We start from the raw sequence: 27,814 nt of genomic DNA on the forward strand, positions 1-27,814 counted from the left end.
TCCAGGGTATCTATCACTCCCCCCAGCTTAGTGTCATCCGCAAACTCGCTGAGGGTGCAATTTACTCCATCCTCCAGATCATTAATGAAGATGTTGAACAAAACCGGCCCCAGGACCGACCCCTGGGGAACTCTGCTTGTGACCGGTTGTCAGCTAGACATGGAGCCATTGATCACTACTCGTTGAGCCCTATGCTCTAGCCAGTTCTCTATCCATTTTATAGTCCATTCATCCAACCCATAATTCTTTAACTTGCTGATAAGAATACTGTGAGAGACAGTATCAAAAGCTTTGTTAAAATCAAGGTATATCACATCCATCGCCTTCCCTACATCCACAGAGCCAGTCACCTCATCATAGAAAGCAATCAGGTTGGTCAGGTATGACTTTCCCTTGGTGAATCCGTGTTGACTGTTCCTGATCAGCGAACAGAGGGGCGGCTAACAGAAGGAGAAGGAGGGAGTTTGCCTGGGAGTTCGCCGCGGAGAGAGCCCACCGCAGGTTTTTGCCTTACAGACGTTGCTGAGCAGGAAATTGAGCATCTGAGGAGGCTCTCAGAGCAGAGATATGGAGATGGAGCGATCCATTGTTGTCACCTGCACTGGGTGCACTATGTTTGTCTTCCTCCCACAGGATAGAGATGACTTCATCTGTACCAAGTGCAGGCTGGTTTCCTTATTGGAAGAGAAGGTTAAAGGACTAGAGACCCAAATGTCAACCCTGCGGTGCATTACAGAAAACAATGTCTTTCTCCATCAGGCACAGGCAGAGCATAAGGAAGATTCAGAGAAGGCCGGGCAGGCAAAAATGAAGAACGGGGAAGAAAATTGGCAGCATGTGACCTCCCGAAGAAAGAGAACCCATGTGCCCACCATGCAGATAGAAGTAAGGAATCGTTTTCATCCTCTCTGCACAAGTACTACGGCAGAGAATGATTTGGAGGACCCTTCAGAGGGAATGGATCATCAGGAGACCCGTTTGATCAGAAGGCAAGAGATGCATTCTCCTAGGGATGGGGGTTCCACGACCACCATTCCAAAGAGGAAGAGAAGGGTGATGGTGGTCGGGGACTCCCTCCTAAGGGGGACGGAGTCATCCATCTGCTGTCCGGACCGGGAAACTAGAGAAGTGTGCTGCTTGCCTGGAGCTAGGATTAGGGATGTGACGGAGAGACTGCCAAAACTTATCAAGTCCTCAGACCGCTACCCCTTCCTGCTCCTCCATGTGGGTACCAATGACACTGCCAAGAATGATCTTGAGCGGATCACTGCGGACTATGTGGCTCTGGGAAAAGAGATTAAGGAGTTTGAAGCGCAAGTGGTGTTCTCGTCCATCCTCCCTGTTCAGGGAAAAGGCCCAGGTAGGGACAGTCGCATTGGGGAAGTAAATGCGTGGTTACGCAGGTGGTGTCGAAGGGAGGGCTTTGGATTCTTCGATCATGGAATGCTGTTCCAGGAAGAAGGATTACTAGGAAGGGACGGGATTCATCTAACGAAGACAGGGAAGAGTATCTTCGCAGATAGGCTGGCTAACCTAGTGAGGAGGGCTTTAAACTAGTTTCGACGGGGGACGGGGACCTAAGCCCGAAGGTTAGTGGGGAAGAGGGACACCACAAGGAAGCAGAAGGAGGAGGGTGCAGCAGGGGAGGCCTCCCGATTCATACTGTGGAAGTAGACCACTCGGCTACTTATCTCAAGTGCCTGTACACAAATGCAAGAAGCCTGGGAAACAAGCAGGAAGAACTTGAAGTCCTGGCACAGTCAAGAAACTACGACATGATTGGAATAACTGAGACTTGGTGGAATAACTCTCACGATTGGAGCGCTGTCATGGAAGGGTATAAACTGTTCAGGAAGGACAGGCAGGGGCGAAAGGGGGAGGAGTTGCACTGTATGTAAGAGAGCACTATGACTGCTCTGAGCTCCAGTATGAAACTGGAGATAAGTCAGTTGAGTGTCTCTGGGTTAAGCTTAGAAGCAAGAACAATAAGCGTGATGTCCTGGTGGGTGTCTGTTACAGACCACCAGACCAGGAGGATAAGGTGGATGAGGCTTTCTTTGCTCAACTAGGGAAAGTTTCCAGTTCACAGGGCCTGATTCTCATGGGAGACTTCAATCACCCTGACATCTGCTGGGAGAGCAATACAGCAGAGCACAAACAATCCAGGAAGTTTTTGGAGAGTGTTGCAGACAATTTCCTGGTGCAAGTGCTGGAGCAACCAACTAGGGGCCGTGCTTTTCTTGACCTGCTGCTCACAAACAGGGAAGATTTGGTAGGGGAAGTAGAAGTGGGTGGCAACCTAGGCAGCAGTGACCATGAGATGGTCGAGTTCAGGATCCTGACGAAAGGAAGGAAGGAGAGCAGCAGGATACGGACCATGGACTTCAGAAAAGCGGACTTTGACTCCCTCAGGGAACTGATGAGCAGGATTCCCTGGGAGGCTAATATGAGGGGGAAAGGAACCCAAGAGAGCTGGCTGTTTTTTAAAGAGACCTTATTGAGGGCACAAGAGCAAACCATCCCGATGTGCGGAAAGAATATCAAATATGGTAGGCGTCCAGCTTGGCTTAACAAAGATGTCCTTGGCGAACTTAAATGCAAAAAAGAAGCTTACAAGAAGTGGAAGCTTGGTCAGGTGACTAGGGAGGATTATATAAACACTGCTCGAACGTGCAGGAATGAAATCAGGAAGGCCAAAGCGCAATTGGAGTTGCAGCTAGCAAGGGACGTGAAGGGGAACAAGAAGGGTTTCTACAGGCATGTTGCCAACAAGAGGAAGATTTGGGAAAGAGTGGGCCCCTTAAAGAATGAGGGGGCGACCTAGTGACGGAGGATGTGGAGAAAGCTGAGGTACTCAATGCCTTTTTTGCCTCTGTCTTCACAGACAAAATCAGCTCCCAGACTGCTGTACTGGGTGGCACAGAATGGGAAGGAGGCAAACATCCCACAGTGCTGAAGGAACGGGTCCAAGACTATTTAGAAGGCTTGGACATACACAAGTCCATGGGGCCAGATGCAATGCACCCGAGGGTGCTGAGGGAGTTGGCTGAGGTGATTTCAGAGCCATTGGCTATTATCTTTGAAAGCTCGTGGCAACAGGGGAGGTCCCTGAGGACTGGAAAAAAGCAAATATAGTGCCCATCTTCAAAAAAGGGAGGAAAGAGGATCCAGGGAACTACAGATCGGTCAGCCTCACCTCAATCCCTGGAAAAATCATGGAGCAGGTCCTTAAGGAATCCATTTTAAGGCACTTGGAGGAGAGGAAGGTGATCAGGAACAGTCAACACGGATTCACTAAGGGAAAGTCATGCCTGACCAACCTGACTGCTTTCTATGATGAGGTGACTGGCTCTGTGGATGTAGGGAAGGCGGTGGATGTGATATACCTTGACTTTAGCAAAGCTTTTGATACTGTCTCGCACAGTATTCTTATCAGCAAGTTAAAGAAGTATGGGTTGGATGAATGGACTATAAAATGGATAGAGAACTGGCTAGAGCATAGGGCTTAACGTGTAGTGATCAATGGCTCCATGTCTAGCTGGCAACCGGTCACAAGTGGAGTTCCCCAGGGGTCTGTCCTGGGGCCGGTTTTGTTCAACATCTTTATTAATGATCTGGAGGATGGGGTAGATTGCACCCTCAGCAAGTTTGCGGACGACACTAAGCTGGGGGGAGTGGTAGATACCCTGGAGGGTAGGGATAGGATACAGAGTGACCTAAACAAACTGGAGGATTGGGCCAAAAGAAATCTAATGAGGTTCAACAAGGACAAGTGCAGAGTCCTCCACTTAGGAAGGAAGAATCCCATGCACAGCTATAGACTGGGGACCGACGAGCTGGGCAGCAGCTCTGCAGAAAAGGACCTGGGGGTAACGGTGGATAAAAAGCTGGATATGAGTCAGCAGTGTGCCCTGGTTGTCAAGAAGGCTAATGGCATATTGGGCTGCATTAGGAGGGGCATTGCCAGCAGGTCACGGGAAGTGATTATTCCCCTCTATTCGGCATTGGTGAGGCCGCATTTAGAATACTGTGTCCAGTTTTGGGCCCCCCACTACAAAAAAGATGTGGACAATTTGGAGAGAGTGCAGCGGAGGGCAACCAAAATGATTAGGGGCTGGAGCACAGGACTTATGAGGAGAGGCTGAGGGAACTGGGCTTGTTTAGTCTGCAAAAGAGAAGAGTGAGGGGGGATTTGATAGCGGCTTTTAACTACCTGAAAGGGGGTTCCAGGGAGGATGGGGCTAGGCTGTTCTCGGTGGTGGCAGATGACAGAACAAGGAGCAACGGTCTCAAGTTGCAGGGGGAGGTCTAGGTTGGACATTAGGAAAAAGTTTTTTACTAGGAGGGTGGTGAAGCATTGGAATGGGTTACCTAGGGAGGTGGTGGAATCTCCATCCTTACAGGTTTTTAAGCTGAGGCTTGACAAAGCCCTGGTTGGGATGATATAGCTGAGGTTAGTCCTGCTTTGAGCAGGGGGTTGGACTAGATGACCTCCTGAGGTCCCTTCCAACTCTAATATTCTATGATTCTATGATCACCTTCCTCTCTTCCAAGTGCCTTAAAATGGATTTCTTAAGGACCTGCTCCATGATTTTTCCAGGGATTGAAGTGAGGCTGACCGGTCTGTAGTTCCCTGGATCCTCTTTCCTCCCTTTTTTGAAGATGGGCACTATATTTGCTTTTTTCCAGTCCTCAGGGACCTCCCCCTGTTGCCACGAGCTTCCAAAGATAATAGCCAACGGATCTGAAATCACCTCAGCCAATTCCCTCCACACCCTCGGGTGCATTGCATCCGGCCCCATGGATTTGTGTATGTCCAATCCTTCTAAATAGTTTTGGACCTGTTCCTTCAGCACTGCGGGATGTTCGCCTCCTTCCCATTCTGTGCCACCCAGTACAGTAGTCTGGGAGCTGATCTTGTCTGTGAAGACAGAGGCAAAAAAGGCATTGAGTACCTCAGCTTTCTTCACATCCTCTGTCACGAGGTTGCCTCCCTCATTCTCTAAGGGGCCCACACTTTCCCTAATCTTCCTCTTGTTGGCAACATACCTGTAGAAACCCTTCTTGTTCCCCTTCACGTCCCTTGCTAGCTGCAACTCCAATTGTGCTTTGGCCTTCCTCATTTCATTCCTGCATGTTCGAGCAGTGTTTTTATAATCCTCCCTAGTCATCGGACCAAGCTTCCACTTCTTGTAAGCTTCTTTTTTGTGTTTAAGTTCGCCAATGACTTCTTTGTTAAGCCAAACTGGACGCCTACCATATTTGCTATTCTTTCTGCACATCGGGATGGTTTGCTCCTGTGCCCTCAATAAGATCTCTTTAAAATACAGCGAGCTCTCTTGGACTTCTTTCCTCTTATATTAGCCTTCCAGGGGATCCTGCCCATCAACTCCCCAAGGGGGTCAAAGTCTGCTTTTCTGAAGTCCACGGTCCGTTTTCTGCTGTTCTTCTTTCTTCCTTTTTTGTCAGGATCCTGAACTCTACCATCTCATGGTCACGACTGCCCAGGTTACTACCCAGTTCTACTTCCCTACCAATTCTTCCCTGTTTGTGAGCAGAAGGTCAAGAGGAGCACTGCCCCTAGTTGGTTTCTCCAGCACTTGCACCAGGAAGTTGTCTGCAAAACTCTCCAAAAACTTCCTGGATTGTCTGTGCTCTGCTGTATTGCTCTCCCAAGGTGACTGACGTCCCCTATGAGAACCAGGTCCTGTGATCTGGAAACTCACTAGTTGTCTGAGGAAAGCCTCGTCTACCTCATCTTGGTCTGGTGGTCTATTACAGACGACCACCACAATATCACCCTTGTTGCTCTTGCCTCTAAATTTAATCCAGAGACTTTCAACTGGCTTTTCTCCAGTTTCATACTGGAGCTCTAAGCAATCATATTGCTCTCTTATGCAGTGCAACTCCTCCACCTTTTTTCCCCTTCCTGTCCCTTCTGAACAGTTTATACCTATCCAAGACAGTGCTCCAGTCATGTGAGTTACCCCATCAAGTCTCTGTTATTCCAATCACATTATAGTTCTGTGACTGGGCCAGAACTTCCAGTTCCTCCTGCTTGTTTCCCAGGCTTCTTGTGTTCATGTACAGGCACTTAAGATAACTAGTCGATTGCCCTACTTCCTCAGTATGACTCAGGGGGCCTACCCTGTTGCACCTCCTCCTTGTGCTTCCTCTTGTTGTCCCACTTCTCCACTTACTTCCTGGCTTAGGTCCCCATCCCCTGGCAAACCTAGTTTAAAGCCTTCCTCACTAGGTTAACAAGCCTGTCTGCAAAGATGCTCTTCTCGCTCTGTTCTCTGTTTCTTCTCTGAACCCTCTCCAATTTATCACCATCATTCTTGAATTGTGGATACAAACTGGACACAGTATTCCAGCAACATCAGTGCCAAATATGGAGGTAAAATAACCTGTCTACTCCTACTTAAGATGTCACCTGTTTATGCATCTGAGGTTTGCATTGGCTCTTTTGACCACACTGGGAGTTCACGTTCAGCTGATTATCCATCATGACCCACAGAAACAAGATTTTCCTTCCCAGCATGTCCCTTCTTTTACCTTCCTTATCAGTCGGTGTGGAATGAGCTTGTCCTCTTTTAAATCTTTGAAGTGCAGCTACAACCACTAGCAGATTTGGGGAAGGGTTCATGTGGAACACAGGCAGATGCTTCCTAAGGAAACTGGTATAATTTATCTGCCTTTTTTGACATAGGCTGAGCTGATGAAGGTACATCCCATATCATCTTCATTGGCAGAGACAGACCATCTAAGAAATGAAGAGTACCTCTCTACCTTGTATATGCTCCTCAAATGTTAAATATAAGGCATATGGATTCCTTTATGGACACTGAAGGAATGTCCAGTGTCCTTGTCATTCTCTCCACTAGCTCATGGAATAATACTACATTTTGTGATAGTAGCAAAGCTGAAGTCACCCCTCACATTTTCTTCTGTTATCGCCCCAGAATCTGGATCTGCCTACTGAGAGTGGTCTATTAATTCCTCATCTTTTGGAAAAGTGTCCCTTATAGTTGTAGAGGACCTCTCCCTAACATGTTGTATCATCAAATCAGAGTCCTTTTGTTCCAACAATTCTTTCCAGTTCCATATAGGAGAAGGTTTTCTCATAGACTCTTGATAATGCACTGTTGATGGTCATAGAGACCATCTAAATTATGGTGAGGATTGCCAATCAGGCCCAAATGCCACATTCAGATCTGGCTGGAAAAACCTTTGTAGTTTCAGATCCTGACCAAACTCCTGCTTTAATAAGGGTCTGTGCTTATGACAAAACCTCTGTTTCCGATCCATTTCTAGACACTGATCTGCCCTCTGTTACGACAAGACTGGAGAAATCAATGGTCTGGCTGTACAAAGGAGACAGACGAAAAACTCCTATCTGGAATCTCAACGAAGTTTTAGGTGGAGCATGTATTGGATATATTCTCACTTCTCCAACACTTCTTTTCTTAGAATCATAGAGTTGGAAGGGACCTCAGGAGGTCATCTAGTCCAGCCCTCTGCTCAAAGCAGGACTAACCTCAGCTAAATAATCCCAGCGAGGTTTGTCAAGCCGCAGCTTAAAAACCTCTAAAGATGGAGATTCCACCACCTCTCTAGGTAACCCATTCCAGTGCTTCACCACCCTCCTAGTGAAAAACTTTTTCCTAATGTCCAACCTAGATCTCCCCCTTTGAAATTGACTATTTGGCAGGGACTGACACAGCTACAACTACACTACATATCTGGATAGAGACTAGCATAATATCAGATTCTTCCCTGTTTGCTAGAGACAGATCCCTTGATGAAGACTGATCCAAACATTGGACTTGAGCAGTCATCACTATATGCTGATGCACTGCTGCAGTGCCCGTCTGCAGATCCAAGCTAGGCAGATCCTTCCTCTTACTCTGAGGTGCAGGCTCCTTACTCTTAGACAAACATCCAATCGTGATTTTAAATTGTCAGTGATGTCACTATGACTCTTGGTAAATTGTTTCAATGGCTAATTACTCTCACTGTTAAAAAATTATGCTTTATTTTCAGTCAGAATTTGTCTAGCTTCATTTTCGAGCCATTGGATCATATTATATCTTTCTCTGCTAAACTGAAGAGCCCACTGGCAAACATTTGTTCCCTATGTGGATACTGTGATATGGTGAAGGCAGGAGAAGAGTGGTGGATGGGAGGTATGTGAGCCCCAGAATGCTCCGGGCCTTGTTCCCTGCGGACTAACTCAGAGCCACTGGGGGCAATTAGGAGCAGCTGAGGCTGATTAAGGTTCAGCCAGGTGCTCCATAAAAGGGCTCCGCCCCAAACACACAGGGCACAAGCTGGAGGAAGTAGGAGTGCTGTGCTGTGCTGCGGAGCGGACGGGACTGGACTGGACTGGACTGGACGGGACTGGACTGGAGAGCAGAGCAGAGCAGAGCAGAGCAGAGCTCTGGTGTCGAACAGTGAGGAGGAAGGTACTGGCTCAAGAGGCCAGAAAGACTGAAGGAGGGGGAGAATTAGCCCAGGGGAAGAGTGTGCCGGCTGGAAAACAGTACCAGCAGCACAGAACTGCTTCTCATAGGGCCCCTGGGCTGGGACCCGGAGGAGCGGGTGGGCCCGGGTCCCTACCCCCTCCCCTGGGAAGACGGGGTGACGGGCAACTTCCTGGCCCACTACAAGCAGGAAGGTGCAAGACCCACTGGAGGGAAGCCGGCCGTCAGCCACAATACATATAGACTGTAATCAAGTTGCCTCCTAATTTTCACTTTGTTAATCTAAACAAATTCAACTCTTGTGACAAAGTCAGGCAGCTGCAAGAGAGTGGTGGAAGGCAGGTATGTTAGCTCTAGAATAATAAAGACCCGTTTTCCTATAAGCTGAGAAGAAATTAGGGACACCTGAGTCCAATTAAGGGCTGCTTGAGACATTTAAAAGCTCCTCCTCTGGTTAGAAAGGGGGAGGAGAGACAAGATGCTGCAGGACTGGTGGCAGCAGAGAGACAGGCTTCTCCAGGGTGAGAGGCTGCTCTCCTACATATAGGGGGAAACCCGCAAACCGGAGTGCCTGTTTAGGGGAAAGACTGACACCCCGGGGCTGACAGCAGGATAACACCGCCCCAGCAAAGGGGGTGAGATGGGGGGTGGAAGGTATTCCCCTTTTGGTTAGTGTTTGTAAATTGGTTTCTTTTTGTTTGCTGGAGAAACCTTCCTTGGGCCTGCCCTGAGGAGTACCTTGATAGGACTGATAAGAGAATACAGAGTGGAAAGAAAAATAACCATCTAGAGTGGGGCTGATTTAACCAAGGCCCTGCTACTACCAGATGGGAAATTGCAAAAAGTCCAGCAAGACAGAGGAGATGCCTTCCCACACAATATAGAGCAGGGGTGGCCAAACCATGGTTTGTGAGCCAAATGTGGCTCATGGAGCCCCCTATACCCCCAATTCTCCACCTACCAAACTGGAGTGGGGAGCTTGGAGCTTCTGCCCTGTGGCAGGTTAGTGGCTAGAGGGGTGTCTCAAGGAATCAGTAAGTTTGGCCACCTCTGCTATAGAGCATGCTGTCTAATCCTTTAAATCATTCTCTGAACCCTCTCCAATGTATCAATATCCTTCTTCAATTGTGGATTCCAAAACTGGACACAATATTCCACTAGCAGTCACACCATTGCCAAATACAGAGGTAAAATAACTTCTCTGTTTCTACTCAAGATTCCTGTTTATGGATTCCAGGATCGCATTAGCTCATTTGGCCACAGCCTCACAATAGGAGCTCATGTTCAGCTGATTATCCACCACAACCCCCAAATCTTTTTCAGACTCACTGCTTCCCAGGATAGAGTCCCCCTCCTGTAAGTATGGCCTACATTCTTTGTTTCTAAATGTGTGTATTTACATTTAACTGTATTAAAATGCATAGTATTTGCTTGCACCCAGTTTACCAAGTGATCTGGATCACTCTGAATCAGTGGCCTGTCCTCTTCATTATTCACCAATCTCCTGCTACTGAGTCATCAGCAAACTTTATCAATGATTATTTTATGTTTGCTTTTAGGTCATTGATAAAAATGTTAAATAGTATAAGACCAAGAACCAATCTCTACATGACCTCACTGGAAACACATCCACTCGATGATTCCCCAGTTACAATGACATTTTTAGACCTATTAACCAATATTTAAGCCATTTAATGTGTGCCATGTTAATTGTATGTCGTTCTTGTTTTTTAATCAAAATGTCGTGTCAAATGCCTATAGAAGTCTAAGTATATTACATCAACAATATTATCTTTATCAACCAAATGTATAATCTCATCCAAAAAAGTTATCTAGTTAGTTTGACAGGATCTATTTTCTATAAACCCTTGGAACTTTGATCAGCCCAGCTGTTTGAAGTCTCTGAGTAGTTAATTGCCCTCTAGTGGTGAGGGACGGAGCTGAACTTAGCTAATCAGGGAAGATTTGGTATAAAAAGTCACTTGTTAGGCAAACTAGAGAGCTGCAATCAAAGGCAGCTAACAGGAAAGTTTCAAAGGAAGTTTAGAGATGGAGTGTGAGAGGCTTTCTTTCCAGGATCAGCATTATGTGTGATATCAAGATGGCCAGCAATGGAACAATGGTTGTAACCTGCAACAGATGTGCCATATTCTCTTTCCTGCCTGAAGCTAGAAGGGATTTCCTGTGCATGAAGTGCAAGTTTGTAGCTGTGCTGAAGGAAAAGATTCATGGAAAGGAGATGCAAGCAAAGATGCTTCTGAGAATCAGAGAAGCTGAGAAGTTTCTAGATAGCCAGGTTTGGGAAACACCAGATTCAAGAAAAAATGGAGCTGGCCACCAAGGAACTGGAGACAGAGGAAGTCAGTGAGGATTCATAACCACCAGACGCAAGAGGCCAAGGTGGCAGTCTACATGGCTGGAGACATACGACAGCATAGACAGGATGTGGCCACCAGAGAGAAGAGAAGCAGAAGGAATTGCACAAAGCTAGAAGTTTCAAATTGATACCAAATCCTCAATGTGAAAACTATGGAAGGTATTTCTTAAGATCTAGCAGCTCCAAGGGAACAGAGAAAGGTATGGGACACACATGTGGATGGCAGCTTGGCCCAAACCTGTAATAAAATCAAGTTTGCCTGCAAAATATTTTCTAACCCTACAAGGAAGACAGACAATCCTTGTTGGAGATTCAGTACTCAGAAGAATTGAAAGAATATTCTGCAATGGACAGGCAGACAACAGGACAGTGAGCTGCCTTCCCAAAGCCAAGACATGAGACATCACTCTAACACTAGATAGGCTTCTGAAGTTGCCAGCAAGGATCCATTGGTGATGGTTCATATCAGCACTAAAAGATATTGCATCATGGCATATCTTGCAGATAATAGATGACTTTAGGGAACTGATGGGTGTACAGAAGAATATCTAAGTGATCTTCTTTGAGATCCTTCCTGTCCTACAAATGAAAGAAGACAGAAGGCAAAAAATTCGGGAAGTGAACCACTGACTAGGTAAGTGGTGTAGGGCGTAAGGTTTTGGTTTTGTGGAACATTGGTCTACCTTCTAAGGAGAAAGGGAGCAGTATAATTTGGATGGCCTCTATCTCAGTAAGAGGGGGACCAATCTCCTTGGGGACGGGCTGGCTAGAGTATTCAGGAGTCAGAAATTAGTCTAATAGCAAAACGGGAGAGTAAAGAGAGGGAAGATATAAGCACTCAGCACAAAATCAAGAAGTTGAGAACAAAATTAATCAAGGAGCCAAACAACACAAAGAGAAGAAATTCTTGACGGGTTAGCGCCTGGAAGCCTTTAGCAAGGCAGCCTACTTACTCAGGGGCCCACAGCCCAACTATGCAGACCATACACAGAGAACAACGAACAAACAGTCAACCAAACTACCGTCAGACAGACCAAACACATCACTCACCAAGTCCCTCTGCCTCCCAGCACAGAGTCTGCAGCTACTCCCTCCAAAACTCTCCTGTTAGCTGCCTCTATTTGCCTGCAAGGCTATTTTGCCTCTCCTTCACTTGTGTCATGAACATACAACATATCGAGCTTTTTGACTGAGAATGACTTCTTTCCATGCATGCAAGACATCTAGAATGGGTATCGCCTGCCAGGAATACCAGCGGACAGGAAATACATTTCTTAAAGCTTATCTTCTTAGCCTTCATTTCCGTCATCCTGGTACTAAAGGAACTTATCTAAACTATTCAGAACTAACAACTATACTTGAATTTTAAACTAACTAAGATTAACCTAACAACACTAAAACTAATCTAACTAGGCACTTAAAGTACAGATCCAGGACAATCCCAGAGCAGTTCCTAATCCATCAGCTGGTCATGGCTCGAAGAAACTGAGTTGAGGAACTGAGGAACACCTTTTATACCCTCAACCTCACAATCTTCGCAATCACTGAGGAGATGAGCAAGCAAGGCATGTGAGGGCTCTACTGGGCACTACAAGCTAAGGTTACATCATCCAGGCTGCACCAGTTGGAGCATCCTAAGAGTGGGCATATGCAGAGGATACCTGAAGAATTACATGATATAAAGAAAACTTTGATATTCACATACAGTGGAGACCCCTTCCTCATGCAATTTACACTGTGAAGGCCATTATCGCTGCCATATGTGATCTTGTCACACAGAGAGTAGAAATAGCAATTGTTCTAGCCATCTCTTCCCTTACAGATCCTACTCCATCCCATCCATCACTTTGAGAAAACATGGCAACTTTTAAACTCCTTCTCTTCAGCAACTCGGAAAACTTCCAGAGTTCCAGTCTAAGTCTAAGAGCAAAGAAAAGGGCCCATGTACCTGCATGATGCGCACATTATCAGCTCGGTGGATCTCACTTTCCTTCACCACCTTCTTCTTCAGTGTTGCCAGATTCCTCTCAAGATGCTCTCTTTGCCGGGTGTACTCCTGCTGCAGATCTGTGTCAACTCCCACAATCTCTACCTGATGAAAGACAATACACAGGCTCAGAAGGCATCTTGCACTCTTCGGCCATGGAGAGGAAAGAGCCCTAACTCACCATGTCTGCCTGCTGCACATATTTGTCGTAGAGTTCCCGGATTCCCTCCTTCAGTTTTTTGGGCTCCTGGATGAAGCCCACGCAGTTATGAAGATCTGTTTTAAACCGCTTGACAAGAGCTTCCATGTCTCGCTCCTGCAAGAATTATACAAAACTACTCAGAGCACACTGTCATGTTTGAGGACCTCCTGGAAGCTCTAGTTTGAATTGTTGAGAATCCTCATGTGTTTTTACTTCTATTTTTTGTTTTTAAGAAAGTGCTATCTAGACATCTCCCAGTTGGAGAGCAAATCTTCCTGGCCTTTGAGCGCTGTCACACTTAAGACAGTAAAAAATCTTTCCAATAACTAACACCTCTCTTCCCCCCATAAGAATTGCATTATTATTACTTGTACTGCCCTAATGCCTAGAGGTCCTATTTAGGTTAAGGATTCTTTTATCTTGGACACTGCACAAACACATAGGCAGATGCACTTCCTGCCCAAAGAGCTTACAATCTTATCAGAAACAGAATTCAACAAATAAATATAACAGGTGACAGGCTAGAAGAACAGTTGCACTTGCTTGCTATGTGCTCAACTTGATGGCTTCATATCAGCACCCTCTCCTCATTCTCCCTGGTGTAAAGTTTCTTATTTGCTCACTCTATACCCTGCTGGCTTCCCCAATCCTATCCTTGGCTATTAAATTCCTTCCTTTCCATTTTCAAACCTCTTGCTCCTTCTTCTCTGACAACTCTGACATGGTTCTTTCAACTACTAATATGCCCTGATCTCCATATTCAAGCCCCCTCTACCTTTCCTGACTGACTATTGCATGTTATTGCATCAAATGGTGCTCTTGGGAGGGAATAGGTTGCTGAGGCCATGTGTTCCCAAACTTTAGCCTTATGTGTGGCAGAGATGTTCACTTAGGCCTCTCTCTAACTATTATATGAAGCCTGGGTGAATACACAAACCTTGCAGCAAACCCATGCATTTATACTGTCCACATTCCCAACAGCTTACATTTTATATGACTTGAAGACCTCTGCCATCAGGGTTGTTCCCCATACCTTCTGCTGTTCCTTGTGCATCTCCCGGTCAGTGGCCTTTAGCTTTTGTCGCAGCTCTGTGATGTTCAGTTCTAGCTGCATGTTCTGCTTGTGGAAACGTTCCAGTTCTCCCTCCATCTGCAAGGAAGCAAAAGAAGGGGATTGTGACTGTGAAAGAGACTGAGTGAAGGGACAACATAGATTACAAAGCCAGAAGTTCCACAGGCCATGGAACTTCCCCAAAATAATTCCTAGAGCAGATCTTTTAGCCAAATATCCAAATTTGATTTTAAAATTGTCAGTGATGGATAATCTATCATGACTCTTGGTAAATTGTACCAATGTTATCCTCAGTCAAAAATGTAAGCCTTATTTCGAGTCTGAATTTGCCTAGCTTCAACTTCCAGCCATTGTATTGCATTATACCTTCTCTCTGCTAGACTGAAGAGCCCATTAGTAAATATTTGTTGCCACATGGAAATACTTATAGACTGTAATCAAGTCAGCCCTTCTCTTTGTTAAGCTAAAGAGATTGAACTCCATGAGCCTATCCCTATAAGGCATGTGTTCTAATCCTTTAATCATCTGATGGCTCTTTTCTCTCCAATTTACCAACCCTCTCCAATTTACCAACATCTTTCTTGAATTGTGGGCACCAGAACTGGAAACACACCATTCCATCACCAGTCACACCAGTGCCAAATACCGAGGTAAAATAACCTCTCTACTTCTACTTAAGATGCCCGTGTTTATGTATCCCAGAATTGCATTAGCTCATTTGGCCACAGCCTCACATTGGGAGCTCATGTTCAGCTGATTATCCACTATGATCACCAAATCTTTTTCAGAATCACTGCTTCCCAGGATAGAATCATAGAATATTAGGGTTGGAAGGGACCGCAGGAGGTCACCTAGGCCAACCCCATACTCAAAGTAGGACCAAACCCCCAACTAAATCATTCGAGCCAGAGCTTTGTCAAGCTGCGCCTTAAAAACCTCTAAGGATGGAGATTCCACCACCTCTCAAGGTAACCCATTCCAGTGTTTCATCAGCCTCCTAGGGAAAAACTTTTTCCTAATATCCAACCTTGACCTCCCCCACTGCAACTTGAGACCATTGAGACCAACTTGAGACCATTTCTCCTAGTTCTGTCATCTGCCATCACTGAGAACAGCCCAGCTCCATCCTCCCTGAGGATGCTATCAAATCCCCCCACTGAGGGCTGGTCACCTCCTCCCCATTCTGTTCTGCCCAGTGCAGTAGTCTGGGAGTTGACCTTGTCTGTGAAGACAGAGGTAAAAAAAGCACTGAGTACCTCAGCCTTCTCCACATCATCTGTCACTAGGATGCCTCCCCCATTCTGTGAGGGGCCCACACTTTCCCTGACGTTCTTTTTGTTACTAACAGACCTGTAGAAACCCTTCTTGTTTGTTACCCTTCACGTCCCTTGCTAGCTGTTACTCCAATTGTGATTTGGCCTTCCTGATTTCACTCCTGCATGCTCAAGTCATATTTTTCTACTCCTCCCTCGTCATCTGACCAAGCTTCCACTTCTCGTAAGTTTCATTTTTGAAGTCACCGAAGACTTCTTTGATAAGCCAAGCTGGCTGCCTGCCATATTTGCTATGCTTTCTGCACATAGGAATGATTTGTTCCTATGCCCTCAATAAGGTTTCTTTAAAATTCAGTCTATCCCCCCCCCAGTAAGTAGAGTCCCCCTCTGGTAAGTATGACTTACATTCTTTATTCCTAGATGTATACATTTATCTGTATTAAATCTCTGTGTTTGCTTGTGCCTAGGTTACCAAATGATCTAGACACATCCTCATCTTTATTCACCACTCCCCCAATTTTTGTGTTATCTGCAAACTTTATCAGTGATAATTTTATGTTTTCTTCCAGATCATTATTAAAAACGTTAAATAGCATATGACCAAGAACCAGATCCCTGTGGGACCCCACTGGAAACACACCCACTCTATAACTATTCCCCATTTACAATCATATTTTGAGACCTATCAGTTAGTTAGCTTTTAATGCACTTGACGTGTGCCATGTTAATTTTATATTGTTCTAGTTTGTTAATGAAATAAACATGTCACACATTACCGTGACAGCTAGGTAGTTAGCTATCCTCGTGTTTAAAGAAGACGAAGAAAATTATTTTCTTCCCAAATAATCTAATTTTTTCTCTTTCTGTCACTGAGAGTAGAATGTAAATATCCTGTTCTTGAACATTGCCGTCACCACCAGAGAATTAGTGGGCAGAGGTAGGTGGAAACAAGAAAACTCCTCATACAGGGTCTGATAATGTTTAGCAGTTATTTTAGCAATTGGTTGCCAGGAAGACAGAGTATACCATATTGATTTTGCTGGCTGCCAGCGACCCTCCAGAAGGAGCAAAGAAACTTTGTAGGGGTATTTCCAAGGATTTCAAAGACAGGATGAGACGTTTCCACCGGTGAAGGTAATTTTAAAATAGAAATCTTTCTGCTGACTAACTCAGAAGGTGAGGAAGCTGAGACTACTCCCACATTCTCATCTGGAGAGTTCCTGGTCTGATGCAAAATCTTGATTTCTAAAGGTGCATCACCTTCCTCTGCCTCATCATATAAGATGTTTTGGCTCAGCACAGGGAATTACTGTTTGGTATTGGATCCAAGTGTCTTGGATCTGCAGAAACATCCTTGCATCGATGCAGAACCAAGGTCCTATCTCTTGAAAGAGCTCAATATGGAAATCTTGGAGTTGGACAGTATGGCCAAGGCATTAGTGGACACCCTTGCCACTCCTGCCAACATGACCAGTCTGGTATAATATTATAGTTAGAAGGATGCATGTATTTACAACAATCTGTTTCAAAAAAACACCTCTGAAGAAGCTGAGGGTCTGCATAAATGGTTGGATCAATCTTTTCCTTTGTGTGACACGCTGTACCCCATGTACACCCTTATAGTATGATTTGTGTATCATTCATGTTCATCCTTATAGTACAACCGTGTATTGTCTAATGCAAAGTATGTCATGTAAGATGTTTTTGGAATGCTTATGACATACTGAACATTATTGTTACACTAGCATGTTTCCTGCAATGTCATGCATATGTACAGATATGAAACTTTGCTATGTCCTATCCCCAAATGTGTGTCTCACATGGCTTGAATAGATGCAGACAAACACAAAGCTGAGGTTCATGCCTCGCAGAGGCATGCATATAGGAACAATGGACTGGCACTTTGGTGCAAGTGGAAGAAATCATGCCCATTGCCGGACATGGCCAATCACCTGACCCCGGGGGGGGGGGGGGGTCAAGGAAACTGGTAAAAAGAAAGAGGCATCTTTGTCTCAGGCTCTTCCTTGGAATCCATCTTCTAAGCAACATCCAGGACACTGAGAAATTGCCCACGAGGGGGAACCTGTCTGAAAGATTGTAGCCAGCCTGTGTGGTAAGCTAACATCAAGGATTGAAAAGCTACTGAAATATTAAGTTTAGTTTAATATGCGATTTATTCTTTTAGTTAATTGTGACCAACTCCTTGATTCATATTCATCTCTTGATTTATATTAAACTGACTTATAATCATTTAAAATCTTGCTGTAGTCAATAAACCTGTTTGTTTTATCTAAAAGAGTGCATGTGGGTTGAGTGTGTCTAAAGACTTCGCTTGGCGTGACAGAGCTGGTGCCTATCAATTTCTTTGATAAATTGATGGACAAATTTAATAAGCTTGCAGAGTTCAATGTACAGCACAGAACCCTGCAAGATGGCAGTTTCCGGGGTTGCATTTGGGATTGGGGGTGTTTGGTAGTGTTTGCTGGGGGTCAATCTTATGAGCGGCTGGCCAGAAGCGCTTCTTCACTGGGCCAGGGACTGATTACTTGCAGGAGGTTGGGTGTGGGCTGACCCAGGAGTGGATGGTTCACACAGCAAAGCAGAGTAAGTCGAGCCTCAGGAGTGAGGAATTGGGGGTGACACAGCTACACATCAGTCCTGATTGCAGGGGTGGGGAGGAACTTCACACTCTGAATGCAGATCTGCACCCAGGTCAGACAAGAAAATAATAGGGGAGACCACTGAGGTAGAGATCCACAACAGCAACAGAGGTGAATAGAGTTCTCTTAGGTGACTGTTACATTCTGATGCACCCTAGAACAGCAATCCCCAGATGAAAAAAATGAAGTAAGACAGACAGATAGTTTGTCATTAAAAACATGTAATAACCATGAACAGGTTAGGTCAGCAACAGCCTGAACAAAACATAACAGTCTGAACAGTAGATATATAGCAGTAGGCCGTGAATAGCTTTCCCCTGCAAAAGAACAGGGACTGGAACCAAAACAGGAAGCCAACACAGACACACACACAAAATTCAGTGGTACCTAGCCCAAGGCCCTAGGTGATCCCAGGATCTTTTATTCAGTACAGGGGTATTTACTGGTGCTGTGGTGCAACTTCCCCATCTGGCCACATGACATCATTATAAGCAGAAAGAGCAACCTCTTCTTGATTTGTTCATTTTTTAGAAGGCAGTATATCTTGCTGATTAACAATGCATTCTCCTTGTGGTAAATGCACTTGCCATACTCCCTGCACGGGTATTGAAAACACTTCCAGACCCTCGCCTAACATACACTGGTTGCATGGATACATCTGTTGAAACTCACATGTTTTGTCTCATCAGCTGGCTTCTACAACAGCAAAGAGGTGGGATGAGTATTTTCCATCACCCTAGATAACTTGAACTTCACACATCAGCTGAACATGAAGAGTTGATAGAATGAGGTTTCTCCAGTACTTTCATGAGCTGTATTTCAATTATCATATAAAGCATGATTTAATGCAATAGGTAAGGTTATATCTTGACATTCCCTCAGTAAACGAACTACATACTTCTTCAGAGTCCCATGCAGCCGCTCCATTATGCTATTTCCTTGAAGATAGTATCCAGCAGATTTATAAGGTACTGTATCAATACTTGCAAAGCCTTCAAAGTCTCTTAATACATAATGTGTTCCATTATCTGAAATAAGGCTCTCCAACAGGCCAAACATAGTGACTAATGAAATTATGAATGCAAAGGGGCATCATGAGTAATTGTCTACAACAGTGGCTCTTAACCTTTCCAGACTACTGTACCGCTTTCAGGATTTGTCTTGCATATCCCCAAGTTTCACCTCACTTAAAAACTATTTGCTTACAAAATCAGACATAGCACACTATTGCTTAAAAATTGCTTACTTTCTCATTTTTAACCATATAATTATAAAATAAATGAACTAGAAAATAAATATTGTACTTACATTTCAGTGTATAGCATATAGAACAGTATAAAACATGTCATTGTCTGTACGAAATTTTAGTTTGTACTGACTTTGCTAATTCTTTTTATGTAGCCTATTACAAAACTAGGCAAATATCTAGAGGAGTTGATCACTGGTCAAAAACAGTCATAGAATCATAGAATAGTAATGTTGGAAGGGACATCAGAAAGTCATCTAGTCCAACCCCTGCTCAAAGCAGGACTAATCTCAGCTAAATAATCCCAGCCAGGGTTTTGTCAAGCCGCAGCTTAAAAACTTCTAAAAATGGAGATTCCACCAGCACCCTAGGTAACCCATTCCAGTGCTTCACCACCCTCCTAGTGAAAAACGTTTTCCTAATATCCAATCTAGACCTCCCCCACTGCAACTTGACACCACTGCTCCTTGTTCTGTTATCTGCCACCACTGAGATCAGCCTAGGTCCATCCTCCCTGGAACCCCCTTTCAGGTAGTTAAAGGCTGCTATCAAATCCCCCCCTCATTCTTCTCTTTTGCAGACTAAACAAACCTAGTTCTGTCAGTCTCTCCTCATAAATCCTGTGCTCCAGCCCCGTAATCATTTTTGTTGCTCTCCGCTGGACTCTCTCCAACTTCTCCACATCCTTTTTGTAGTGGGGGACCCAAAACTGGACACAATACTCTAAATGCGGCCTCACCAATGCCGAATAGAGGGGAATAATCACTTCCCGCGTCTTGCTGGCAATGCTGCTCCTAACGCAGCCCAATATGCTATTAGCCTTCTTGGCAACCAGGGCACACTGCTGACTCATATCCAGCTTCTTATCCACTGTAACCCCCAGGTCCTTTTCTGCAGACCTGCTGCCTAGCTCGTCGGTCCCCAGTCTATAGCTGTGCATGGGATTCTTCCTTCCTTCCTTCCTCTGCACTTTTCTTTGTTGAACCTCATCAGATTTCTTTTGACCCAATCCTCCAATTTGTCTAAGTCACTCTGTATCCTGTCCCTACCTTCCAGAGTATCTACCACTCCTCCTATCTTAGTGTCATCTGCAAACTTGCTGAGGGTGCAATCTACACCATCCTCCAGATCATTAATGGAGATGTTGAACAAAACCGGCCCCAGGATCGACCCCTGGGGGACGCCGCTTGTGACTGGCTGCCAGCTAGACATGGGGCCATTGATCACTACCCATTGAGCCCGATGATCTAGCCAGCTCTCAATCCATTTTAGTCCATTCATCCAACCCATATTTCTTTAACTTGCTGATAAAAATACTGTGGGAGATTGTATCAAAAGCTTTGATAAAGTCAAGGTATATCATGTCCACTGCTTTCCCCACATCCACAGAGCCAGTCACTTCTTCATAGAAGGCAATCAGAGTGGTCAACAGTATGTAGCTTGCAGTGCAAGAGAGGCCAGTAATATCCACTGCAATTCCCTGTCATGCACTAGTTTATAACTACTGGTTTCACACGGGTCAGAGGAACAGTACTTCTACGCATTATGGAAGCTGAGCATTCCTTCACATGACACTCAGTGTCTGAAAACAGCACTGGCCACTCAGCATAATTATGCAGAAGTTCCTTCATCTTTGTTCCATCATCTTTCATAAGCCACATCCATCACTGTTTGCCACAATGCTCCTGGGATGATCATCTGGGCTCCTCTGCATAAGATGTCAAATAGCACATCTTCACTGTGATCTCAGAACAAATTTTGTAAAATTTAGATATAGTTTTCTTAAGGCCTGGGTCCATCCAACCAACTTGTACAGCACTGTCACAAGGTAGTTCCTCTCCTGCTCTGGGGTCCCTCACGAAGAGTCTTGGGTGCCTCTTGCTTGTCAACATCTCTGTGAGTTTTATTAATGGTCCCACTACCAAGTTCCCATCACAATCCCTAGGCAGCACTTCTAACTACAGTATCCTTCAACCCTCAGTCGTTTCTCCAGAGAGAGATAGAGGAAGCAATCTCATTAGCCAGAGACCTGGCTTTCCATGAGCTGAGCTAGCCCCCGCTTCCTTTGCACTTCCTTCCTGTTTTTGCCTTGCCTTCCCAGTTGGTGGGATAATTAGCTCCTTGGCTCATCAATGCCAGTCTACTTAGGAAATTAAATACTCTCCTCTTCCATCTGTTATGGTGTCTGTTATAGACCACCAGCCCAGGAGGACGAGGTAGATGAGGCTTTCTTCAGTCAACTAGGGAAAGTTTCCATAGGACCTGGTTCTCATGGGGGACTTCAATCACCCTGACATTTGCTGGAAGAGCAATACAGCAGAGCACAGACAATTCAAGAAGTTTTTGGAGAGTGTTGCGGACAAATTCATGGTGCAAGTGCTGGAGCAACCAACTAGGGGCCATGCTCCTCTTGATCTGATGTTCACAAACCAGGAAGATTTGGTAGGGGAAGTAGAAGTGGGAGAAACCTAGGCTGCAGTGACCATGAGATGGTAGAGTTCAGGATCCTGACAAAAGGAAGAAAGGAAAACAGCAGGATATGGACCATATATTTCAGAAAAGCAGACTTTGACTCCCTCAAGGAGTTGATGGGCAGGATCCCCAGAGAGGCTAATATGAGGGGGAAAGGAATCCAAGAGAGCTGGCTGTATTTTAAAGAAATCTTACTGAGGGCGCAGGAACAAACCATCCTGATGTGCAGAAAGAATAGCAAATATGGTAGGCATGCAGCTTGGCTTAACAAAGAAGTCTTTGGTGAGCTTAAACACAAAAAAGAAGCTTACAAGAAGTGGAAGCTTGGTCTGATGACTAGGGAGGATTATAAAAATACTGCTCGAGCATCAGAAATGAAATCAGGAAGGCCAAAGTGCAATTGGAGTTGCAGATAGCAAGGGATGTATAAGGGAACAAGAAGGGTTTCTAGAGGTATGTTACCAACAAGAGGAAGATTAGGGAAAGTGTGGGCCCCTTACAGAATGGGGGAGGATACCTAGTGACAGAGGATGTGGACAAAGCTGCGGTATTCAATGCCTTTTTTGCCTCTGTCTTCACAGACAAGGTCAGCTCCCAGACTACTGCACTGGGTGGCACAGAATGGCGAGGAGGTGAACATCCCTCAGTGCTGAAGGAACAGCACCACAAAAAGGATGTGGACAAGTTGGAGAGAGCCCAGCGGAGGGCAACAAAAATGATTAAGGGGCTGGAGCACAAGACTTATGAGGAGAGGCTGAGGGAACTAGGCTTGTTTAGTCTGCAGAAGAAAGAATGAGGGGGATTTGATAGCAGCCTTTAACTACCTGAAACGGGGTTCCAGGGAGGATGGAGCTAGGCTGTTCTCAATGGTAGTAGATGACAGAACAAGGAGCAATGGTCTCAAGTTGCAGTGGAGGAGGTCTAGGTTGGACATTAGGAAAAGGTTTTTCACTAGGAGGGTGGTGAAGCACTGGAATGGGTTACCTAGGGAGGTGGTGGAATCTCCATCTTTAGAGGTTTTTAAGCTGAGGCTTGACAAAGCCCTGGTTGGGATGATATAGCTGAGGTTAGTCCTGCTTTGAGCAGGGGGTTGGACTAGATGACCTCCTGAGGTCCCTTCCAACTCTAATATTCTATGATTCTATGATTCTATACCTATGACAGGGTGTACCTGGTGCTTTGTGGCTCCCTGCTGGAGGTCCTGTGGTCCTACTACACTCAGTCCCAGAAAGGAGTAGCGGAAGTGGGTACTCCAGGCCTGCCTAGAGATACTTTGTGCAAGTGGCCAATCAGAACCCAGTAGACTCAGATAAGGGGAGCTGCAGGGCCTTAACAGGTCAGTTCTTGGCTGGGACCTGAAGGTGAGGAAGGGTGCTCCTCTCTAGTCAAAGGAGCTTGATGGGCTTTATTTACTGGACTTGGGAGAGAGGACCTGAGAACTTTAACTCTAAGGTAATGGGCAAAGGTAAAGGGACCAGGTGGGAAGAGGCCCAGAGAATGCAGCAGTGACTAATTAAAGGAAGCAGCATGTGGCTACTGTTTATAAGGCCCCTGGTTCCCCCACCAACCACTGGCAAAGTGGCCTATAAACCTTGAGAAGGGTACAAGGTTCCTTTAAAAGTTCAAGCAGAAAGCTGGATTTAAAGGTCCCAGATACAGGGCTGAAGATTCTGGTGAGGGCAGACAGTTTGATGAACTCTTTGCTGCCCTGGAAGGGGTACATTTTTGACTCTGTGACTTGCATTGAGGGCTAAGCCACTGAAAACCTGCCTAGTGAGGCTGGCAACCTACAGGGGGCACCAGAAGCGGGTAAAAGATTGCAGTACCACACCCAGCTGCTACAGGCACTCAGGAGATGTGTGCCGCCTGTCACAGTGCCCTAAAATCTGTGTGCCGTAACATATTGCCATCCTACTTATTATACAAGATCACTGTGGGTGAATTCCAATCCGTAGGCTCTTCCATCTCCACCATTATCTTTCATGTGCTGCAGTTCTGCTCAGATCTTGTCCACAAGTGCAGGAGGTAAACAATATGCAGGTGGTGCAAAGGGCTTGGCGTTCAAAGTGTAAGCTGATTTTTAGTTGCTTGACTATAGTTACTTCATTTTTGCAGCTTCTTTGTTTATAAGGCAAGGCCGTTCCACTCTGTGCACAGATCATGGAAAGCTCTTAGAATGCAGATGGAGATAAGCCTCGACTGGATTCAGCAAGATATGCAACCTTGATAGATAAGCTGTAGTTAGCTGAAAACATCTGTAAAAGTATCTTATGAATAATGTATGCCAAATAATATAGACCAGTGGTTCTTAACCTTTCCAAACTACTGTACCCCTGAAGCCTGAGTCCCACCCCCACGGGGCTGAGGCATGTAACTTAGTTTCATGGCACCCCTGTGGCTCCAGGCAATTACCTTTCTTGCCACCCCCAATACCAGCTCTGCACTTGCGACCCCTCTAAAACTCCAGGTTAAGAAACACTGATATAGACCAATAGTTATAGAGAAAATAGGTTTGTGCCCTTGTAAGGGGGATATGTATGCTTTTGTCATTTGTGTTTAGGTAGGTATAAGGTATAAAACTGTCTGTAACTCTGAATTCGGGGTCTTTTTCCATTGTCCACTTGTCAGCTTGGGGATTGACCTTCTGCAGAATAAACTCTTTTGGAGACTGTCCAGCCTGAAATCCTGTGTGGGTCTCTTATCGGGGCAGGGTAACGAACCACACTTGGAATCTTTTTCCAACAAAAGCCAACACAGAGAGTACATCACCACTGGCTATCCCTTGATACGTGGATGATCTCTGCCAGAGGGAAAGTCATTCATGAGACTTAAGATGGCTGAGGAGTCTAAGTTGTGCTCTACATATTTTTTCACATATGTGACAGATAGTTGCTTGGAGAGAACACAACTGTTGGTTGGGATGCTGTACACCTTCCTTCCTCCTCTGCCGTTTCTCAACCTCTTGAGCAAGGCGATTCTCTTCAGAATGGGCTGAGGCTTGATGTATGATGTGATGCCATTGCACTTTCCTGCCAGCCAGCTCTTCCCAATTCATGGGGTCAATGCCTCTCTTCTTAAGATATATTTTCTGGGGGTCCTTGCAGCATTTCCTCTATCCCCTGCAGATCCTCTTACCGTGACTAAGTTGAGAAAATAGGACTTGCTTTGGAAGAGGAGTATCAGCCATCCGCACACAATGACCAGTCCAGCGAAGTTGATGTTTCATAATCTTTACCTCAGCACTGATGATGTTAGCTGCAGAGAGAATGCTGGCATTGGTGTGACGGTCTTCCCATCTGATATGGAAAATCTTCCTAAGGCAGCACTGTTGGCACCACTCCAGATGCTTAAGATGGCTTTGATATGTCACCCAGGTCTTGTACCCATAAAGAAGAGTGGGGATGACTACCACATTGTAGACCAGGAGTTTCGTTTCCATACACAGATCTCTGTCAATAAAGACACAATGGTACAACTTTCCAAAGGATGTGCTGGCACAACGGATCCTATGTTCAATCTCCACATCAAGGTTGGCTGCCTGAGAGAGGTGTACATACATCATATCATTAAATAAATCTTGGGATCTCTGAACAATACTTTGGGCTTCCCCTTCTATTCTTGCAAACATACCCACATCTGAGGTGTCCTGTGCAAATCCATGTATAATACCAAGCTGTAAGCATAGAGCATAGAACAATAATGGGAAAGCATTAACAATATAAAACTGCAGTCCAGGCTATGCTTTTGTAAAGCACGGAGTATTCAGCTTCACCCACTATCTGCAAGGCATACAAATTCCAAGCTTTTAAAACCACTGTAGTCAGACGTATGTCCAAAGTGTGAACTAACCCAGAGGGGAGAACATTAATTTCAGCACCCATATCCTCCATGCATTTCAGCAGTGTAGCATTAATTTCCACCAGACAACATATCAACTCCAGCATCTTGCCACATGAGAAGATTGCAGTAAAGGAAATATCAAAGTCCCTGATAACAGTGGTCTCATGTGGTTCCACATTCACAGTATGCAGTTCAGGCCTCCTGTCTTTGTGAACCAGTGCAGCATGGCACACTAACTTACTGGGCACTTCCTTCACACAAGCCTGGAACATAGCAGTTCTAGCTGGGCATGTAGGGAAACTGGCCAACTGACCCATACTACCACAGCAAAAACAGTGAGGATCTGACAACGTTAGCTGCCAAGGCTTGGAGAGAGTGTAGGTAGCATTGTATGACTGTGAGTGATGGAAGTAGGAAGAGCAGCTGACAGTTTAAATGTAGACACAAAGGTTGCAACAGTCTGAGACATCAGAATCCTTTTCAGCCCTAGCCCTCTCAAATGTTTCACTTTTAGCAACTGTGGCATTAAAAATTAGCATTCTAGCATAATTTGCCAGTAACTGTTTGCCCAAGCAGATTGACAATGTCGATCACAAAAATATCCCTGAGCATGATCATCATGACATCCCCAAATTCCTGGGTCAACTGCTGCAAATGACATACAAACTCATATATGGTTTTGTTGGACAGAATCAGAATAGAATCACCAGTGCTGAAATACTGGTGGCACTGCACAGCCGCATCAAAGGAGGATTTGGTCTTTGGGAATCCATCATAAATATCAGTGCCATCATAGCCTAAGCAGTTCTGCAGCAAACGCAACCTAGCAGCATCAGATTGTTGCATGATAGGCACATAGCTCAAAAAATTCCTAATAAGGTATCCAGTCAACAGTCGAAGGATGTACAGGCAGCATGGGCTGTAAAATAGAAGCACTCATTGCCATGTTACACTCTGATGCATCCCAGAACAGCAATCCCAAAAACAAACAAACAAACAAAAAAACTAAGTAAGACATGCAGATAGGTTGTCAATCTAAATATGTAGTAACCACGAACCGGTTAGGTCAGCAACAATATGACGAAAACAAACAGTTCAAACAACAGATAGGGAGCAGCAGGCCCTAAGTAGCTTTTCCCTGCAAAAGAAAAAGGAAAAGGAACACTGTGTTCAGGGAGCAAGAACCAGGAAGCAAAAGAGGAACACACACTCCACTAGTTGTGACCCATTAGGTGTCCTAGGAGATGGAGGCAAAAATCAAAGACTCGTGGTGAGGAAACTGCTTTGTGTCACTTGTGAGAAGGAGAGCATTGTGATGGATCCTCATCCAAACATCTTTCTTCTTGTCTCAACAAAGAAGCTAGAAGACCCAAGTAATGCAGTTACACACGTACATGTGTGGTAACCACAGGTGCTGATGGAATACCCAGATCTGCTGATTTCTGAGGAACTGAGCAAAGACGATGATTCGATGATACTGCCTCTTTTAGATCTCAATCTGTGGTCCACATACATTCAATCTGAAGGATCCTCAGAATGAGAAACAATGCCAGGCACCGAAAAATGTTTAGTCTCGGCCTTCTTTTTTCTCAGAACTGAAGGTCCCAGTTCTGCAGAGCATAGGTGCTGAGTTTTGGTTTTGCCAGTGGGTGCTCTACCCTGCCCCTCCAAGGCTCCACCCCCAAAGCCCTGCCTCACTCCGCCCCTGAGGCCCCACCCCCTCTCCATCCCCAAGTCCCCGGCCCCCTCCCCCTAGACTCCCTCCCCCCTGAGCGCCTCCCACCTGCTGCTTGCTCCTTTCTGTCCCCTCCTGCCTTAAGGGCAAGCTGTGTGTGTTTGGGGTGGAGCTCTGCCAGTTTTGGGGGAGGCTATTTTCAGCATATTTATAAACTTCTTTCATATTCTAGTTATTTAATATGTGTCTGTTACATGTAATCAGATTACTTTTTAGAGTAACTTATTATTTTAACCCCTTAATGTTCCCATCAGATGCATGTTTAAAATGTAGTTTATATATAAACATATTCAAACACACAGATTCAATACTGAAAAAAGAAAAAAACATGAAAACAAAGCAGTATATACACACTTCCCACCCACAGAAACACTGGGTTCCGTCTTCCGCTGGCCATCACTCATCACAACCAGAGCTGCCATTCTCCCCTCCATGCTCATCATCCTAAAGAATGCTGTGTGAA

At 45.2% G+C, this 27,814-nt stretch overlaps 1 protein-coding gene across 2 annotated transcripts in view; it reads right to left on the reverse strand.

Annotated features, from left to right (window-relative positions):
- CFAP57 (cilia and flagella associated protein 57) overlaps positions 1–27,814 on the reverse strand; it is a 124,621-nt gene that overhangs the window by 6,008 nt on the left and 90,799 nt on the right. For both annotated transcript variants that reach the window (XM_067567742.1, XM_067567741.1), the window contains exons 18-20: positions 14,086–14,202; positions 13,032–13,166; positions 12,812–12,955 (exon numbers count right to left, since the gene is read on the reverse strand). In XM_067567742.1, the coding sequence (XP_067423843.1) occupies positions 12,812–12,955; positions 13,032–13,166; positions 14,086–14,202 (396 nt within the window). The remainder of the gene's footprint in view (positions 1–12,811; positions 12,956–13,031; positions 13,167–14,085; positions 14,203–27,814) is intronic.

The sequence above is a fragment of the Emydura macquarii genome, unplaced genomic scaffold, assembly GCF_026122565.2.
Source record: "Emydura macquarii macquarii isolate MOO-44397 ecotype Brisbane River unplaced genomic scaffold, CSIRO-AGI_Emac_v2 contig_2805, whole genome shotgun sequence".
Taxonomy (NCBI): domain Eukaryota; kingdom Metazoa; phylum Chordata; order Testudines; family Chelidae; genus Emydura; species Emydura macquarii.